Consider the following 20,116-nt stretch of genomic DNA (forward strand, 5'->3'; position numbering starts at 1 on the left):
TGTGCCGTGTGCTCTGAGTTCAGATCCGGCGCCGCCTGCGTGTCTGCAGGTGGAGGGCTCGTCCACGCAGTGGCTCAGGGGGCAGCTCTGCAGGAGGGGCCCCGGCAGCTCTCCCGGCTGTGCCCCTCCAGGCAGCTTACACACGTGTCTCCTCGTCTGGGAAACGAGGCCGATAATGACAGTGTCTCCCTCACAGGGTGTTGAGAGGATTAAGTGAATTAAAATATGTGGAAAATACTTAAAGCGGTTGCGGGGCGCGGAGCAGATGCTAGCCCTGTGTTTATCATTTTATTGCAATTGTATTTATTATTCTTTCATACGCGGAACGGAAACCTCTCCGGCTGCTGACAGAGGATGCTTGCCGTGCGCGGGCGCTCACGGGCACGCTCTCAGTTTTCCGGGGCCCCCGGGATTACCGTGCTCTCCTGTGTGAGTCTCAGGGCAGCCCCCGGCTTTAGGCCGCCGGGCCTTGCAGTGGCAGTTGGCGGCTGGGGCACAAAGCGCTTGCTATGGGTGCCCGGCCTCAGCCCCGGGCCTGCAGGGCGCCCAGGACGCACGGGTCTCCAGCAGTGGTCATTCAGGGTCCTGCCCGCTGTCCCTCTGCAGGGGGTGGGGGCACAGGCGAGGTTGTGGCCACAGGCCCGGGGGCGCCAGCCCTCAGCCTGTCCCCACAGCCTCCTGACACCGACCCCGCGGGGCCCGGCCGAGCTGCCACCGAGCAGATGTGAGTCCCGCAAGGCTGTTTGCTGTGGCTGTCATTGTGTTTCCACGATCCTGTGACGGAGACCCTGCCCCGGTGTTAATTTACATTATAGCCAGGGCACCCCGACGTGCGTCTTTAAAGGGTGTAATTTCTATCAACTTCAATTAGAGCTATTTTTATTTTTGTCACCCTGAAGAATTTCCCTGCGGTTAAGCTGCCATTTTTCACTGTAATACCCCTTGGCAAGAGCTGGGGAAAAAAATTAATAGTCTAGTGATCACTTAGCTAATGCACTGTCAGGGCGTGATGAACTGACTGCCCGGGTGCGATGGCGCAGTTCCTTCCACAGTAATTATGTCATGTCCACCTGAAGTGGGTGAGGACCCCCTGGGGGAGGCACGGGGTGGAGCTGAGCCCCCACGGAGCCCAGGGCAGGGGCGCCTGCCCTCACCTTCTCCTTGGAATCTGTCTTTGCGGTAATTTAGGCGTGTTGGGGTGGGCATCTTCAGGCTGTGTGGCGTTTGGCAGGTTGCTAAACATCTCTGATCCACATTTGAATAGGGAGAACGCCATAAAGGTTGCTGTTAATAAGCCACCTGATCTCCCCAGCTCGGGCATCCAAGGAGGCGATGCTGGAGGGCAGGTGGGGGGCGGGGAGCATCGTGCCTGATAACAATGGGGGCATCGATTCACGAATGGGGGGTGCAGGCCCTGAATGCGGAGCTGGCAGGTAAAGCCAGGTGCAGGCTCTGAAGACAGGAGGGAGCAGGGACGGGGCTGTGGTGGGACGTGAGCCTGGCGTGGGGGCAAAGACAGTGAATGTGCGGGGGGACCGGCTCCCCTCCACCTAAGGGGCCGCCCAGCCGTGGCCCAGCCCCGCCGTGTGCCACCGCTCACAGTAACAGGGAACAAGCTGCTGATACGCCGGGCGGCCCGGGCGAGTCCCCAGGGAGCTGTGTGGAGGGGAGGCAGCGGGTCCCACGGGCTCGCACAGCGCGACTGTGTTTACATAACACGCTGGAGGTGACGGAACTGCCGGGGCAAGTGGGGGCGCGATGCAGGCGATGCCCATGAGGGAACGTGGCTGTGGGGACGGGAGCCTCATCCAGGGGTGACCCTGTGCAGGACGAAGGACATGCACAGGGACAGGTCACCCTGGAACCTGCATAGGACAGTGAGTTGTCAGTGTCAGCATCCTGCGTGTGACGTGTGGGCTGCTTCGTAGGAACCTGAGTAAGAGGCACCCGGATCTCTCTGTATGATTGCTCACACGTACCTGTGAATCTACGAGCATCTCCACGCAGCAAGTTAAAAATTAAACAGAAACAAAAATCGGATCACGTCTCTGCTTGGCCCAGAGCCCTCCTGAGCTCCCATCTGGCTCCTGATGAGACCCCGAGTCCTTCCAGGGCCCCCAAGGCCCCCGAAATGTGATCCCATTGCTTCCCTTGGTCCTCTCCAGCCACACAGCCTTCCTTGCTGTTCCTCAAACATACCAGGCACACTCCTGCCTCAGGACCTTTGCACGGGCTGTTCCTTGTGCCTGAAACACTGTTCCCCCAGGCCCCCACACGACTCCTTCCCTAACTCAGGTGTCTCCTCCATCTGCCGTGTTGGGGACACCATGCCAGGGCCTCAGGTTACAGAGTGCTGTCTGGGGAGGGGGTGATGGTCTGGAGGGTGGGCAGAAGTGCAACCCCTGAATCTGGGCACCGGGATGAGGGTACTAGTGGAGCTGGGCTGGCAGCGCGTCCAGCCCTGCCTGGGGAGGGGAGCTGGGAGCAGCGTTGAGGGGAGGGAGGCAGACCTCGGCTGAGGAGGACGCAGAGAACTGGGGGCGCAGACATTTCAGGCGGGGGAGGCAGAGGGCCATGTGGGTATTGACAGTAGCTCATGAGCAGACCCCCGCGTGGCTTCCACCCGGAACCCTGACGGAGCCTCAGCCCTGCCGGGGGAGCCCTCACCATTGCACAGAGGGGCAGCCCAGGCTCAGGAAGGTAGAGTCACTTACCTGAGGGCGCACAGCTCCGAGGCCGGGGGCCGGGGGGGGGGCCCTCTACTGGGAGCACCCTTCTCCCCAGATCTCTATCTCCATGGTGAGCTCCTTCGTTTCCTTCCAGTCTTTGCACAAATGTCCCCTTGTCCATGGGGCCAGCACTCCTGCCTCTGGGGCAGTGACTCCCCCACCGCAGCCCCTGCCCCATCCCTGCCCTTTCGAGGGACGGTCGGCTGCCTCAGAGGCCTCCCTTGAGGAAGGGGGCAGGTCCTGCCTTCTAGAATGTTCCTTTCGGCCACAAGAGTGGCAGAAGCTGGGCATGTCAGCCACTGGTGGGCTCCTGTTCCACCTGCTGCCCGAATATCCCACCAGCCTCCTTGTGGCCCCACCCTTTCTGGCCACATCTGCCCAGCCCAGGTGTGTCTCCCACTTTCCGGTCAGGCTCTGAGCCCTCGTGCCCCCGTCCATCCCGCACGGTGGGCCAGACGCGGGAGGGGGCCCAGCCTTTCTGTCCTGGCTGCCGCGTCCATGTGCCGGGGCCCAGCAGGCCTGTGGGCGGACACCTGCAGACAGTGCATGTGGCCCTCAACCTACAGCTGCGACCACTGAAAACTGTGTTCGCCCCAAGCCTCCTGCTTTAGGATCAGGACCCACGACCCCCCCACTTGGCCCTTCGGGGACAGCAGTGGCTCCTGGCGTGGAGGGAACCCCGGTTTCAGCTGAACCCCGAGATTGTTTGGCCTCGGCAGCCCCCAGGCCGTGATCGGGGAACTGTCTGGCTGTCTGTGGGGTGGGGCTGGGCGGCCGCGCTTTCTGGCCTCCACAGGTGCGTCCACGGGTGTCCTGTGTGTCAGGCCCGTGCAAGGCCACGGGATCCCCACTTGGGGGTCCTCACGACCACCCTTGCAGCGGGGGTGACTCTCAGCGTCCCCCTTATTCAGACGAGGAAACCGAGGCCCCGAGGTGTTAAAAAGCGAGCCCAGGATCGCTCAGCGAGGCGTCCAGCGGTCACCCCCTGCCCAAGCCCATGCTGGCTGTTTGGCCACATGACCACCTTGCGCTCTTTTTCCCCCGCTGAGCTTGGCCGCCCCCCTGGGAAACACTGGAGCCCTCCTCTTGCCCAGACACCCCGGGGAGGTGCCGGGAGCCTGCTGGAAGGGGAGCCAGGCTGGGTGATCTCTGCTTCGTGGCTTGTGCCTCAGTTTCCCCGTCTATAACGTGGATTGGTCCTACTCCCCGCTCGGCCCACCTGGCAGAACCATCACAAACCCCAGGACGTGGTTCTGTGTCCAGGTGGACAGTCGTGACTGTGTCTGTCCCCTTGGGGGGCTGCAGCGAGTTGTCACCTGGCCAGACTTAAAGCCAAGTCCTGGACCGTGTGTCCACTGGGGCTTCCGTTGTCCTGGAGGCTGGATGAGCCTGCAGCCTCCCTGCCACCCTCCAGCCCCTGAGAGGTGGGTGCCCCCCGGGGGGACTCGGGTGGGGCCCTGTTGGATCGAGACCCCCGGCTGGACACGGCTCCTCTGCCCACACAGCGACGCCCCCCAGCACTGCAGCCGGAGCGCCCCTAATTGCTGTCGCAGATGTGCAGCTGCCAGCCTCTCCCTCGCGATCCGCGGTGTCGCGTGAGCTTAATTAGTCCCTGATTACTCATTTACGGGGGGCCGTGTGTGTTCCACATCTAATAACTTTCCAATTACGCCCGGGCTGTGCCGCGCATCGAGTAACCCTTCCTTGTCTGCTCCCCGGGGCCTCTGCCCTGGGCTGCTCCGTCTCCCCCGACCCCGGGCCTGATCGTCCACTTATTGCCGTGTTTGGAGTCCTCTGCTGGCCACTGCGGAGCTGTTACAGGGAATTCAGGGGTGTAAAGTGCTGTTTTTCTGGCCTGTGATGCACCAGCTCGCAGTGCAGAACAGGAAATCCCACCAGAGAGGGTCGGGCACGTTGTCTTTGTGGGTGGGCTCCAGGGGGCCATGGCAGGCAGGAAGAGGGCAGCTGGGGGCCCACATGGCAGGGCTGGCTCCTGTCCCCTTATTTCCCCCCCGGGCGAATGGCACCAGCCCCGTGACCTGCAGGTCCCCTGGTAGGTGGCAGACTGAGGTCTCTGGCCGGCCTGGGCCCCGCCGTGCGCTCCTGGCCTCCTGCTGAGGCTGCACCCAGACGGCTAGGGGTGGGGGTGGCTTTTCTCCCGAAACCTGACTTCCTGCCCCTGCCTGGCTTTTCCTCGGGGCAGAGGGAGACGGTGCTGCGTGCTTTGTGCTGAGGGGCTGGGGGGTCTTCCCTTCCCTCTCCCGCAGCTCTGCTCCCTGTCCTGTCCTCCCGGCCTTGCTCTTGGGATAAATCGATCGCAGCTTGTCAAGTGCCCTCTACCCACCGGTAAACCTGTGTGCTAGAGACCGCAGCCCGGGTTGCCGTGTGGCTGCTGTGCAGTGGGTCTGGGAATCAGGCCCTGGGGGTGTTCATTGAGCCCCTACTGTGTGCCATGTGCTCTGGGGTCTGGGCACTTTGACAGAGGATGTAGCGCTGGCCTGGATTCTCAGCTCTGACTCTGACCGGCTGGGTGACCTTGGGCTGCTGACTTGACTTCTCTGTGCCTCGCTTTCCTCCTCTACAAAGTGGGAGTTAATGTGGGGCTGTTGGGAGGATTACGTGGGCTGCTGCCGGCAGGTGCTCAGCAGGCCCCTGGCACACGCCAGATGCCCCGAGAATCCGGGGCAGGCGTTACTAGCCCGTTTCCCAGCGGTGTCAACTGAGGCCAGAGCAGCCGGGACTTGCCTGTCCCTCCTGGTCTGCCCGTGGGGAAGTAGCAGCCCAGGACTCAGCCCCACGTCCGCTTCATTCAGGGTCGGCACAGTGGCCTCCTGGGGTGCGTGGTGAGCTGACCGAAGAAAGAGCAGGCGCAGATTGATCAGGAAATGTGGGGAGCCCACGCCCCAGGTCCCGTCCCCGTGACTTTAGGGACCCCTGGCCGGCCCTGGGGCTCCAGCCAGCAGCAGGCGAGGGGGCCTGGAAGCCCTAGGGCCAGGCGGGCCAAGCCTCCCCACAACACACAACCGTCCGGGCTTTGGGGGCCCCGGCACTCAGCCCTCTGGCTCCTGTTCCTGATGCTTCTGCTGTCGGGTCGTGAGATCAGCTGCCGTGACTTGAGGACTCCCATGTGCCAAGAGCTTCAGAAGAAATGACCCATCCGATTCCCCGCATTGTCTGTCCGAGAGGTGGGCATTCACTGCGGTATCACTCCCACTTGGCAGAAGGGGAAACTGAGGCAGGGAGAGGTTCGGTCACTTTGCTGAGATCTCCCAGCTGGGGAGAGTGGCCAGGACGCGGTGCCCACTCGCCCTCCTGTAAGGGGGCTAAGAGTGGAGCCTGGCTGGGTCCTCGGGAGGGAGCGGGAAGCGGGCTCCGGGAGCAGCCCCCCGTCCCCAACACACAGAGAAAACCTGGCGTCCTGTCCAGCGGCCTCTGGGCCACTGTGGGCCTTCAAATGGGAACTTCCCTTGTTCTTAAAAATGAACAATTTAGGGGCCGGCCCAGTGCCACAGCAGTTAAGTTCGCACGTTCCACTTCGGCAGCCTGGGGTTCCCTGGTTCGGCTCCCGGGTGCAGACATGGCACCACTTGGCACGCCATGCTGTGGTAGGTGTCCCACATATAGAGGAGAGGAAGATGGGCATGGTTGTTAGCTCAGGGCCAGTCTTCCTCAGCAAAAAAAAAAAAAAAAAAAAGGAGGATTGGCAGCAGATGTTAGCTCAGGGCTTATCTTCCTCAAAAAAAAAATATATATACAATTTACATGCTACAACATGGACGAACTGCCGAGTGAGAGAAGCCAGACACAAAGGGCCCGGTGTTGTAGGATTCTATCTATGGGAAATGTCCAAAACAGACAAATCCATAGAGACAGAGAGGAGATTGTGGTTGCCAGGGGCAGGGGAGGAGCGTGGAGAGTGACTTCGTGGGGATGGGGTTTTGCTTGGGGTGATGCAAATGTTCTCAAATGGGTCCTGGTGATGGTTACACACCTCTGTGAGTATATTAAAAGCCCTTGAATTGTACGCTTTAAATGGGTGAATTGTCTTGTGTGTGAATTATATCTCAATAAAACTGTTTTAAAAAACAATAGAGCAGGGGTTCAGTTCCCTGGAGGAAAGACAACATGGCACCGTCTCATGAGGATTTTCAGTGGGGGGCTGCAAATCCCCTTTATGTGGAAGAAGCCTGCAAAGTGCCCCTCTTGCCTTTCCCCTTAACTGACTAACGCTTGGAAGGAAGTGGCCCCAGTCCAGGGAGATAAAGGGAGCGACACATGTGCCCTGCTGGCTCGGTCTGTGGGGCCCCATGGACGGATCTGAGATGCTGCGCGTTCCAGCGTCCCCGGGGCCGGGGGTGGAGGGTGTACGTCCCAGGCCTGGTCATAACAGTATTTTAAATTAAGACAGGTCGTGAGGTTGGCCTCGTGGCTCTGGTAGAGAGAAGGCACAACGAGTACGTGGGTTCAAGGCCTGCCTTTTATGAGTCAGGAATCGTAAATCTGGCTTCAAAGGGTGAGGAAGGGCGGCTCTTTGCTGCCATTCGATGATCTGGCTGAGAACATTGGCCCCCACCCAACGATGCTGGCGTGAGATGACCCATCCTCGCAGCCCTACCTGTGTCTGGCAGCCTCACCCGTCCTTCAGTGCTGACCGGGCCCCACGCCCCCAGCATCCTGGGCGCTGCTGATGAGCGCTGGAGAAAGGGTGAAATCCTTTCACTTCCGACGAGAGTCAAAGTAGTGGGAAGAGCTAGACCAGAGGAGGGACCCGCCTCCAGTCCCCTCGTGTTTCTGGCATATGACGGTGCCAGAAAACTTTTACATCTGGACCAGGGCTCTGTTCTAAGGCTTTACAGGTTGTATCAGTTACCTGCTGCTGCGTGACAAATGACGACAAACGTAGCGGCGTACAGCACATCTGTCACCACGAGGCTCAGCTGGGGCCTCTGCTCGGGGTTGAGGTGTCAGCTGGGCTGTGCTCTCGCCTGGCGACTCCACTGGGGAAGGACCCACCTCCGGATCCGTTTGGGTTGTTGGCAGAATTTATTTGTCTGTGGGACTGAAGGCTGCCGCGGACGTTTGTGTACAAATTTTTGTGTGGACACGTGTTTTCGGTTGTCCCGCCTGTCTCCCGAGGAGTGGAACTGCTGGGCCATGTGACAGCTCCATGTTTGACCTTCTGAGGAGCTGCCAGGCCGTTCCCCAAAGCAGCTGCCCCATTTGACAGTCCCACCAGCGGAGTGAGTGTGGGTGGTTCACACAGTGTGTTCACACGATCTGGGTTAGTGGCCAACGCTTAATAATCACGAGAGTGCCGCTTTTAAAAATGGGTTCCCGGCCTCCTCTTGAAAAACCAGATCTGGCAAGGGGGCACTGGATTCCCTCCATGTAACCACAGCCGTGTGTTCTCCCGACTGTGGGGGTTCGAATCCCCCCCATGCTGCCAACCACTGTGGGAGCTCAGACAGGCCACTCTTCTCTTTGTGCCTCTGCGTCCTTTTCACATGGAGCCATCAGGAGGAGAACGTGCCGTCTCCCTCTCTCTGCTCGGCCAGCCTGTGGGGTGCGCACCCTGACGTTGCCTGGTTTGACCAGCTGCCGCCCCGTAGACAGGCCCCCGGGCTGGCTGGCCGGGTCATCCGGTGACTAATGGAAGACACACAGCGGCCCTGGGCCTGGCAGAGTTTCCGAGATGATTAGGGCGAGGTTGCGAGAGCAGCTCAAACCGGGAGGGCGGGAACCACATCGCGCAGGGCTCCCTGGCCCCCGCTGTGCTGTTGGGCGCCACGGCCCTGAGCGAACAAGTGAGTGAGCGAAGGAATAAGTGTGCTGGGCCTCCTCCTGGCTCCAGCCTCAGCCACCAGCAGGCCTGTGGGATTTGCGGGGGCTGTGGTCTGGGCAGTGTCACCATATGGATCCCATAAATTAACGCCTTCCCGGAAACAGACGGTAAATTTATCCGCCTCTCCATGTAGGGCTGGTGGAGCCCGTGCTTGCCTCAGGAGCTCTGAGCCATCCGTCTCTCTCAGGCACTTCGGTGTTATAGCACAAATCCCTAAAAAGACCGGATCAACACGAAGCTGCTTTTCGACAGCCGTGCCGGCCCCAGAGCTCATAATCAGGAAGCAGGGCGTTGCCAGACCCCAGGACCAGCCCCCTGGTAGCAGCCAGCATTCAGGCCCCGAAACCCGTGTGGGTCACAGCTCATGGCCTCGCCTGCCCGCCCGCCCACAGGGCCCTGGCCTCGCGCCCAAGCTTCCAGGGTTGGAGGCGGGAGCCCAGCATCTGAAGCCCCGCTGACCTGGGCTGACCCCGCCTCGGCGTCTAGCAGCTCTGTGACCTCAGGCTCCTCCCGCCCCTCTCTGAGCCTCAGTTTCCCCAGATGTGGGACAGGGATGGGGCAACCGGAATAGTCAAAGTCGTAGAGACAGAAAGTGGACCGGTGGTTACCAGGGCCTAAGGGGAGGAGGGAACGGGGAATGAGTGTTTAATGGGGACGGAGTTTCCATTTGGGATGAAGAGAAAGTTCTAGAAATAAATCCCAGGTGATGGTTTCTCAACATCGTGAATGGACTTCATGCCACTGAGTTGTACACTTAGAAATAGCCAAGATGGTAATTTTATGTTATGTATATTTTACCACAATTGAAACAGTAAAAAAAGAGGGTCAGGGGACATGATGACCTAACCCTGCAAGGTGAACTGAAGACTAACTGGTTAATCATTATAACTAACTAGTAGGTAGTTATTAGTAACTTCGTGGAGAGCTGAGGGGCTCGGGCAGGGGTGGGCTGGCAGGTGGAAGCCCAGCGCCCAGCCTGGCGTCCCGGGTGGGGTTTGCCGGGCAAGGGAGATGCTCGCAGTGGCTCTGCTGCCCCACACCGGCCAGGCCGCGTCCCCAACTGCAAAGCCAGGCCAAGGGGGAGGAACGGCCCCCCACGGCCCAGGGGCCCACCCATTGGGCACCTCTGGGCAGGCCTGACCGAGGCTCACTGTGTCCCCTTCCTCTCTTTCCAGGTCACCTCTGCATCTCTCGAGGCATCGACGGTCGTCCAGCCTCCCGCCCGGGAGCCCGAGTCCCGGCCGGGCGCCCCAGCAGAGAGCCTGCCCAGGGGCCCCAGGAGCGCCCAGGAGCTGGGGCCAGCGCGGTGTCAGCAGAGCAGCCTGGACGGGGCCGGACCGGACCTCACGGGCACAGGTAGATGCCAGCTCTTTCGTATCTCTGGGTACCGGGGCGGACAGACTGTGCCGCCCCCGGCAGGGAGGGGCCCCACTCCAGTTCAGGGGCAGAGTTCCACCCCTATCGCCATGTTCTGGGGGAGACCTGGACGCCGAGGCTGCCAGCCTGGGTTTGGATGTTTTTTTCACACTCCTTGGGGATTAGATCAAATCGTGGTTCAATCAGAATTCCTGTTCTCGACGCTGCTCATCCCTGATTCTCGGACGGCCTCTGTTGTGTTTATCTCTGTGTCCCACCATATTCGTTGAAGAAATCATGTAATTGGCACCCCAGAGCCGCTGCCATCCGAGCGCTGGGACGGTCCATCCGCCCTGTCGCCCCGCGCCCCGCGTCCTGCCCCCGGATGGATCCACCATCCTGCATCTTGCATTTGCATCTGCCTTTGCCCGAACGACCGTGGCCTGTCTGCCTGGTGGTGTGACCCCAGCTCCAGCCTGGCCCCTCGCTCGTCCTCGCAGGCTCCATCTGTGCCGTCTCGCTGCTGGTGGCTGTTCCGTCGCAGCTCCTCCTGAGTGGGGGCCCGCTCGCGCCCTGGCATGGGGACGGCTTCTGGGTTGTCGGTTGTGAATGAGCCACGTCCTGGCGCACATCCCTCTTGGGTGTTACCTTCGGCTGGGGGGAGATGCTGTTTCCCAGGGTGGGCATCTCACCCCCCACCCCAGCCATGGAGAGCCCACCACCCGTCTAGGCACCGTCAGACGTCCTCAGTTTCCCTGGTGACGCCGAGGCTGGCCTCGTCCTTGGCTGGCAGGCCTGTGAGTGTGGAGTCCTGCAGCCTTTACCGCAGGGCCTGTGGGACCCGGGCTGGGCGACGTGCGTGGGTTCCAGGTCCGGCCCTGTGGCTGGACTTTGGCGTGGGGTGGACACCTGCCTTCTTACCCGGGGAGGGTCCTGGAGCAGCGCCTTAGGGTCCTCGAGACCCCTCAGACTGTGTCACTGTGTGTCCTACCCCCATCACTGCCCCCTGGGCCTGAGTCCCCAGACCCCCAGCTCCGCCCACCCTGTGCCAGCCCCCTGTGTGGGCAGCCAGCTGAAGGCACTGCCGCTCAGCAAGACAAGCTGGAGCCAGAAGGAGACAGGCCGGGGTTGGGGGCAGCTGGCCCGCCCCACCCTCAAGATGGGCTTCCTCCGGGGCGTCCATCTCCAGGACGACCCCAATACCACCTCTTTCTCTCTGTGACATGGACTCGGCCAGAGGAGGGGCTTGGCCTCAGGCTATGGGTGGATCCGGCTGACCAGAGGCTTCCAGACCCTGATAGGTGGGGACGGGGTGGTCAGGCAGCAGAGGGGGCATGCAGGTGGCAGGCACAGATGCTTTTTGGGGAGCCATTCCCCCGTCCCCCAGCACACTCAGAACCTTGAACAAGTGTCATCTCCCTCTCCGTGCCTCAGTTTCCTCATCTGAGAAATGGGAATGAAGGCTAATGGGAGTGTCTGGCTCATAGGGCAGCATGAGAATTAAATTAACCAGGACATGATGACCGTTCAGGCAGGTCCTGGCACCTTGTGTCCTCGTAAGTGCTGGCTGTGTCAGCGCCATTGTTCCTAGTAATTCCTAGTCACCCAGGGGCGCCTCCTCCAGGCCACGGGGGCATCTCCAAGGCTGTTCTCCTGACCCGCCTCCTCCCCCGCAGCTGCCCCTCCGCTCTGGGTAATAGCCTGCAGAACCGCGTCCCGTGGGCTGGCACACAAGGCCTGGCCCCTGCCCTGGGGCCGCCTGGGGCAGGGCAGGGCACAAGGCCCACGCCTGCCAGCTGCTCCCGTCAGGCTGCGGCCCGGGTTGGGAGGTGCAGCTTCGCCGCCGGAGACCCGCCAGGAGCACCATCCCGCAGTCAGGCCCCACCCGGAGAGGCTGCCGTGGCTGCTGCTCAGAAACGTGACAGTGACTGATGGTTTATTACACACCTGCCACCTCTCATCGGGCAGGCGGCACAGCCCCCGGGGCCAGCCGTGCACTGCCAACTGGACGGTGGGGCGGGCACATGGGGCATGTCCAGACGCATGGACACACACAGGCATGGGGACATGCAGAGACAGACACAGACTTGGCAAGGGGACCACACACAAGGGCAGACATACACACACATACACACACACGTGCAGACGGCCCTGTCGCTCTGTCTCCCAGACCCCTCTCTGTCTCTCACAGTCTCTCCCCACCCCCTGCAGTAGTGGCTTCCATTGTGCTGGCTGGGGCAGGGTCCTCTCCCAGAAAGGCCAGGCGGCCATGGGCAGGTGGGGGTTGCCTCCCCATCGCAGTCCATCTCTGACCCCCAGTTCTCTACCAACGCCTTGTACGTGGGGACAGCAGCGTTTGCTCGGGAAGGAAACTGTCACATCCGGAGCCCTTGTGCCAGGCCGGGTAGCTGGGCCGAGGCCTCCCGGTGACACGCATGGCCAACAGCTGCCTTGGTCTCACCCAGAAGCAGAGGATGTGTGGTTCTCGGACACAGCATCCAGAGTGCCCTCCTGGGATGCGGTCACTTGCTGGCTTCACGGCTGCAGGGCCTGGGGACCCCCAGGGCCGGGATTCCTCACAGGCAAGGCCCAAACGTTGGGCTGATGGGAAGTCCCCAGGTGGTGGGAGAAGGCACAGTGGAAACCTTACTGTGGGATGGCTTTCCCTCGTAGGGGGGGTGAGCCCCCAGGCTCGGCTCTTTCCAATATTCTGTAGCCTTTAGTCCAAGGAAGCTCCATTTCTCATGTGCCTCTCGCACGCGGAATGAAATCCAGCGAGAGGATGCTCCTAATTCATCACCAGCCGATGGGGATGGGTTTGCCTGGAACAATTATCTTTGCGCCCTCCGCGGCCTCCATGGGAGAGAAGTGGCACCATCTGGTGATCAGCGAGAGCGTGGCTCGGTCCCGAGACCCAGGGCCACGTTTCTAAACCTCAGCGCTGTCAATCCAGCCATGGAGGCTTTGCAAGGCTCAGAATCTTCCCGAAGCTTAGCTGCTCCAACCACTGAGTAGGCATGGTGAAAATGAAATCTTCCTTGTAGCATAGTATCAGTGACCTGGGGTGAACCCTAAGGAGGTGCCTAGGGCTGCCACGCGAGGATGTGCAGGTTGCACACTGCCCGACTCCAGGGAGGCACCATTCTCATGGTCTCTGTGAGTATGCTCCCTGCATGGCCCTCAGTCAGAGCTGCCATGTTGCACAGCTGAGTGGCAGCCCCATAGCTGTGTCACATGAGCCCTGGATGTCCTTTCTGAGCTGTGAACAGCTTCTAAAGTGGTTAATAGTATCTTTGTTAATAGAGATAGTGGAAGCCACAGACCCCACTGATGGGGGTGGGGGAGTGGTCACAGGAAACCAGGCTGAGATTGACTCTCCATCACAGCCATGTTCCTGGGGCCCCTTCCTCTTTGGCCTGCCGTGTTGGGGTGCTGGGGGTGCTTGGCGGGTTCCTTCTGTCCCAGCAGCCACTGCTCGGCTCCCGCTCGGAAGCTTCCGTCCTCGTCAGTCCTTACTCCGGGCTCTTGGGGACCCCTGTCCACCGGGGCAGGGGAGAGGAGGAAGAGCTGGCGGGCCGGGCAGGAGCCCCTGGGAGGAGCCCCTGGGAGGAGCCCCTGCACGTCTTCCATGGCGGGCCGGGCAGGAGCCCCTGGGAGGAGCCCCTGGGAGGAGCCCCTGCGCGTCTTCCATGGCGCCGGCTCACCTTGGGAGATGTCTGTTTGAGTTCCTGCTCCTGCGGTCGGGGATCTCCACCAACTCGGTGGGTTAAAATAACACACATTTAGTATCTTACCGTTCTGGAGGCCAGAAGTCTGACGCGGGTCCCGCTGGGCTGAAATCGAGGCGTCTGCAGGGCTGCGTTCCCTCTGCAGGCTCCGGGGAGCATCCATTTCCCGGCCTTTTCCAGCTTCTGGAGGCCGCTTCCTCCACCTTCAGAGCCAGCAGCGTTGCATTCTCTGCCCCTGCTTCTCTGGTCTCGTCTCTGACTCTCTTCTCCCTCCCTCTCCCACTCACGAGGACTTTGTGATCCCATGGGCCCCCCTGGGCGGTCCAGCTACTCTCTTGTCTCAAGGTCAGCTGACGAGCAGCCTTGTTCCCCTTTGCCACGCAAGGTGGCTTGTGCCCAGGCTGCAGGGGTTAGGATGTGGACAGGGTCCCAGGTGCCCCCAGCCTGTGGCTCTCCCGTCTCGTGGCTTCCAGAGTGTGCTGATCCCGTTACCTGCCAACATGGGGAAGAGAATGCGGGAAAGCCACTGACATGCACCCACCTTGAAATGACCCGTGTCCCTCCCATTGGCCTGAACCAGTCCCGCCCTACCGAGACGCAAAGGCAGCGGGGCAGGAACATCCGTCCACTGCAGGAAGGCCGGGCGCTGCTGAGGGCTAGCTGGCTGTCGCTGCCCCGGCCGCCCGTTCCACTGGGCCGTGCGTCCACTGCCCCATGAGCTCCGAGAGCATGGGTCCGAGCCTGTGGTGCTCCCCTCGGACGCCCTCACCTCGTCCCTGATGCTCAGGGGAACAGCTGGGGGTTCTGGTGCCCCTGCAGGTGTGGGGACATGAAGCCCAGCCCCCTGGCTGCCAGCAGAAGGTGCAGCTCCCCCTCCAGCTTCCCACAGGCTGGGGCTGGGGCCGGGCATTACCTGGGGTCTGCCCTCGCTCACCGTCTCTGCCTCCTGGTCCTGTCCCTCCGGGACTCCCTGGGTGCTCTCTGCCTTATAAATCACTTGCACACACGTCCTCGTCTCCTTGTCTGCTTCTGAGAAGCTGCCTGAGACAGCACATTTCCCGAGGCCGTCCCGCTCAGCCCTGTCTGTGCAGACAGCATGCAAACGCGGGCCTGCCCTGGCTCCCCATGGAACCCAGCCCTCTGCCTCCCCATCCCCCCCTGGATATGGGGTGGCTTTGCATGCAGGTGCTGTGGCTCACCCAGCTCTCCCAGGAACGGGGCCTATCGGGAGTCAAGCTGAGCATGTGAAAGAAGGAAGCCAGTAGAGAAACAGCAGGTGCCTAGGAGCTGAGCCTGCAGGCCCTGGCTGAGTTCTCGGAGCCGGGGCCTCATCTGGTACATAGAACCTCGGGGCCATGAGGCTGCAGCAGCGTGACGTGCCTGCAGGCTGAGCTGCGCGCAGGTGCCAGCGTCCATCCTGGGCCGCTTCACTTTCCCTCCTCTTTGCCTTTCTAGCCGTGCGTTTAAATGAGCATCTGTTGGGTGTGACTAGGCTGTGGACGTCTCCAAGTGTTCAGCCCCGGACTCCCACTCCCCGAGTTCAAATCCTGCCTCTGTTCCTTCCTAGCTTTTGGTATCAGGCAGACCCTCTCTGTGCCTCTGGTCCCCTGGCTGTTGTGAGGGTCCGAGAGTCGATCCACGCCCAGCCTCAGCTCGGTGCCTGGCACGGGGAACACAGGCACTGGCCCTGGCCCCGGCCCCGGCAGAGAGGGAGCTGGTGACCCCAGAAGTCCTGGCCCTGTGCAGCTTTTGTCTCTTTGTTGGGCAGACGGGCTCCAGGCCGGCGGGGTTGGGCCTCCACGGCCAGAAAGGTGGGGCCTCCACTTGGTCCTTGGCGCAGGCCCCGGAGTCCTTGGCAGGCCTCACTTCGAGCGGGTGCCGGTGCTGATGCTCTGATGAGGCGCGCGGAGGATCCTGCCCCCGCTGCCGAGCGGCAGCTGCTCAGAGAGCACAGGGGGCCGGGCTTGGCTGCCATCCCCAGCCATCTCGCCCGCTTTGCCCGAAAGGCGCTCGATGCCGCCGGAGGGCCTCCCTGCTCCGGCCCCGGCTGCCTCCTCGGGCGGCTCCAGCGAGCTGGGATCCGGAGGCCGTTTTCTCTCCAGCAAGCGCGGCGTTTATCTTCTAGGGAAGTTCTCATAACGCCGGGGAGCGTCTAGGCTGCAAGTCCTGCGAGTCGGGACAGGAGGTTTGGGGCCCCGGCAGTCGCCAGGCTCCTTCCTCGCAGTGGCTCTGCCCCCAGCAGCCGCTGGGTGTCCTGGGGACTCACCCTGCTGGGCCTGGGACCCTCCCCTCTCTCTGCACATTGCTGCCCTGCTTCCCACGGTCTGGCTGTTCCAGCTGGTCCCTGGGCGAGGGTGTGACTGGCTGTCTGTCTGACTGATTCAGATTTCCGTGGAATAAAAAAGAAAAGAGAATTTCACTTGGGCAATTTAATAAAACTGTAAACTGAGCATTGACTTAAACCAGTTCGTAACGGCACGAAGAGAAAAGAGCTCTTTGTACCCGGCAGAATTGCTGTTAAGAGGGGCTCTTTGCCCTAAACTCTCGTATTTTTCCAAAGAAGTTTGTGATCAAGATTTCAGGTGGAAAAGAAGGGATCAGCTGAGCCGCAGAAATGATGGTTCCAAGGCTCGGGGGGGATGTCCCGGGGGCAGCGTTGGGGACCCCAGAGAGCTGGAGCCGGGCACAGACTGCCCCTCCGCCATCACGGGGTGCCCGCCCAGCAGAACTTCGCTGGTGTCCTCACCGTGACTGCCTGTCCGCACAGCTGTCTCCACCTCTGCACGGCCATTCCTGTGTGTGCATTTGTTCACAAATATTTATTGAGCACCCACTGTGTGCCAAGGACTCTGCAGGGCAAAATGTGTGATGCCAGGTGGTGACAGGTGCCATGAAGCAAAATATGGAAACACAGAGAGATGAAGCTTGCTACTTTAGGTGAGGTGGCCCCAGAGTGCCTTGCTGGGGAGGTCGCATTGGACAGAGAGTTCCAGGCCAAGGGATGAGCAAGTGCAAAGGCCCTGAGGCAGCTGGTGCTCAGCACTCCCATCCTCTTTCTCTCTCCAGCGCCTGGCACAGGGCACATAATAGGTACTCCATAGATGTTTGTTGAGTGCATACAAGCTTTTAAATCAGCTGGTGCTGGGGGACTGGACAGTGTGGAGGGTGAAGAGGAAGGGAGATTCTTGTCAGCATCTCTGCAAGCTTCCTGAGGGCTGATATTCTAAGCAGGTCTTTACTCCTTCCCAGAACCTTTCTTCCCTCTCCAGGGCTCTGCTCTAACATAGAAAACTCTAGCGACCCCAGGCTGCCGGTTTGTCCCTGAGGTTTCACAGCATCATTGTATTGGGGTCAAGGACACTTCAAGGTCGCCTGTGGGTGATTGGTCCTTTCTCTCCTCATACCTGGACAACTCTGGGGAGGGGCTGTGAGCTCCCTCAATCAAACGCATAGAGGAGAGCGTTGATTGAGCGACTGCCGTACATCAGATGCTGTGAATCCGGTGAGAACTTCCTTCCTCGGCGAATGAGTTTCCTGGGGCCGCTGGAACAAATCATCGCGAGCTCCGCAGCCCAGAGCAACCCAGCTTTGTCCCCGCGAATCTGGAGCCCACAGTCTGCCCCGGGTCCCAAGGGGCGAAAGCCACAGTGTCGCAGGGCCGGCTCCTTCCGGAAGCTCCAGGGGAGAGTCCATTTCCTGCCTTTTCCAGCTTCTGGAGGTGCCGCAGTCCTTGGCTCGTGGCCCCACATCCTCCCAGCCTCCTCCTTCTGTCCTCACGCCTCCTCCTGCCTCCCTCTTGTGATTGCTCTGGACCCCCCCTGGGTGATCCAGGAGCGTCGCCCGTCTCAATGTCCCTAACTTAATCACGTCTGCAAATCCCTTTTGCCATATAAAGCGACACATTCACAGGGCCCAAGGGTTGGGATTTGGCATCTTGGGGGGCCATGAGTTGACCTGCCACACCAGTCACTCTGGCTGGGCTGAGCTGGCTGTGTGCAGCCCACAGGGGTCCTGCTCACAGCTGAAGGCCGGGCTGGCTGGCGGGGCTGCCCTGGGATGTAGGAAGTTCTGGGCGCCGACTCTGCACCGGGCACCGGGGTGGGTGCCTTGTGGGGTCTGGCCCCTCGGGCCTCGTGGCCCTGCTTCCTGGGACCTGAGACGGCCGAACCTGAGGCGGCCGTGCAGCCCCGCAGGTGGGCTCTGGGCCCCCCGGGGCCGCTTCCTCCCCTGGAATGTGGATGATGAGGGGACCTTCTTGTTGGGCTGCTGCTGTGACGGAGACCTCAGTTACTAACCCTGCATTTAGAATAGGGATGGGGCCCTCCAGGGGTCTCCACGCCACCCTGACCGGAAGCTTCCTGGAGGGCGGGATGCTCCCCCATCCCGGCAAGTTCTCGATGCGGTTTGACGTTTCCCCAGGAGGTGGCGCAACAGAGCCCCGGGAATGTGGCCCAAGCCCTTGGCTGCCCACCCCCCCACCCCCCCCTTCCCCGTGCCCCTGCCCTGCTGCCCACCCCAGGAAGGGGAAGGGATTCAGCCCGGGGACCCAGACAAGGTTCTGCCCCCTGCCCTAGCCTCCCACCACCGCACCCCAGGAAGCAGCCTGGGGCCCCCCTTCCGTGCACCGGGCATCACTCTGGGCCTGTCGGTGCCATAAGGCAGCTGAGCCGGGTTCCCACCGCCAGCCGATGCCCGGCCCTCTGTCCCCAGATACGCCAAGATGGGCTCTAACGGGGCAGGATGGCAGGGAAAGTGCGGTGCAGCCGAGAGGGCTCCAAGGAGGAGGCAGCCCTTGACCTGGGCGTCTGGACTCCTGTAGGGCAGAGACAAGGCCCTCCGGGGAGGAGACCCCCAGAGCTAAGACCCCAGTGGTGGTGGGCTTCTCTCCCCCTCCCCCTCCCTCCCTTCTCCTTTCCCCGCCCTAGACTTCCGTCTTGAGTGTCCCATGGGAATGTCTCTCCAGGGCACCAGAGACCGCAGCCCTGTGGCGGGTGCCTGCCCACCACACCCCCCAGCCTCCCCTGGAATCCCCTCCAGCCCCGGGACCCCACCCTGCCTCTGCTCAGCAGCGCCCCCTCCCCGGTGGGCCCTGACCCCTCCTCCATTCCAGCATTCCCAGGCCTCCTCCACCCGGAGCAGCCCCCCTCCCACAGGGCACCTGCCGAGGCCGAAGCACCCCTGGGTCTAGGGCTGGAAGCCTGCGCCCTTCCCTTCTGCCTGAGCCGAGCCGCCTGTGGCCCCTGCCTCTGTGACGTCCGCCCTTCGTGGTCCTGACCTCCGGGCAGGCCGCCGCGGCATGGCTTGTTCTGCCTGGGGTGCTAGAGGCCCAGCAGGGCCTGGCACACAGTAGGTACTGAGATAGGTTGTTGAGTGACTACATGAACGAACGAGGGTGCTCTTGGTGGGGGGGGGGTCACTCTGTGGCCCCCTCTGGGGTCTGGGGTCCCCTCTGCTACCCAAGGCTCAGGGGCTCCCCCCGCGTGGTAAATACCTCGGGGTCTCCGGCCACACGAAGGTGCAGCTGGAGCCCACAGGGAGGGCAGGAAGTGGCCGCGGCTCCCCTCTCGGCCCCCCACCCTCCCAGCCCTCGGCTGCCGGCTGCAGCTGGCGGGGGTGTGCCGGGGCGGGGTGGCGGGGGGAGGGGGGCCCGCCTGCCGGCCGTGCTGGGACTGGCTCTCGGCTCTCTGCCGACTCCTGAAGCTGAGCGGCAGGGCTGAGCGGGGTTCTCTCTGCTCCTCCCGGCCCCGCCGCTCCGCTCCCCCGTCCCCGGGCCGAAGGGAGCTGCTCCGAGGCAGCCGGGCCAGGCCAGGGGCTGGGACGGTCAGTTCCCATGGACCAGAAGGGCCCCAGGTGGAAGGTGCTTCTGCCGGGTGAGTCCCCCGCGCGGGGCTGTGGGGGGCTGGGTCCTGGGACGGTGCCCAGACTTCCAGGACAGGAGACGGAGCGGGGGGCGGGGTGCTGAGCTGTCCCCAGGGGCCGGTGTGATGGCCCCCATCTGAGCCCAGGGCAGGCGTGGGGATCGCAAGGGCACGTGGCAGAGCGCGGAGGTGCAGCAGTGAGTGCTGCAGCCCCCTGGGCCTCCCTGGGCCCGGCCCCGACGCCCCTGCCCTGGCAGCCCCGTCTGCCCACCGCGTCGTTTTGGAGTACGGGCTGGCGCAGGCACCCTCGGGTGGGCGCAGGTGAGCCTGCCGTCCTCCCAGCCTTGGGGGTGCAGGGCAGAGGTAGGGCCCTGGGAGCCAGGTAGCCCGCAGAGGTTGCTCAGTCCTGCCCTCCCTTCACACAGAGGAGGAAACTGAGGCACAGAGGAGGGAGCACCCCGCTGGGGGCTGCCCAGCTGACCAGGACAGAGCAGGGTCTAGAACCCAGATGACCCGTCTCCCAGGCCACCTCCTGCTTCTGGGAATGGGAGGAGAAGGGCAGGAGGGACCTGGAGAGCAGGCAGGCGGATCTGGGAACTCAGA

The 20,116-nt window shown here is 62.0% G+C and overlaps 1 protein-coding gene across 4 annotated transcripts in view; it reads left to right on the forward strand.

Annotated features, from left to right (window-relative positions):
* GSE1 (Gse1 coiled-coil protein) overlaps positions 1-20,116 on the forward strand; it is a 408,425-nt gene that overhangs the window by 137,683 nt on the left and 250,626 nt on the right. For 3 of the 4 annotated variants that reach the window (XM_070612426.1, XM_070612425.1, XM_070612427.1), the window contains exon 2: positions 9,747-9,927. In XM_070612426.1, coding sequence (XP_070468527.1) covers positions 9,747-9,927 — 181 coding nt within the window. Of the gene's footprint in view, positions 1-9,746; positions 9,928-19,320; positions 19,526-20,116 lie in introns of those variants that run through there. The other variant, XM_070612429.1, reaches the window with a different exon arrangement.

This window comes from Equus przewalskii, chromosome 3 (assembly GCF_037783145.1).
Source record: "Equus przewalskii isolate Varuska chromosome 3, EquPr2, whole genome shotgun sequence".
Classification (NCBI taxonomy): Eukaryota; Metazoa; Chordata; class Mammalia; order Perissodactyla; family Equidae; genus Equus; species Equus przewalskii.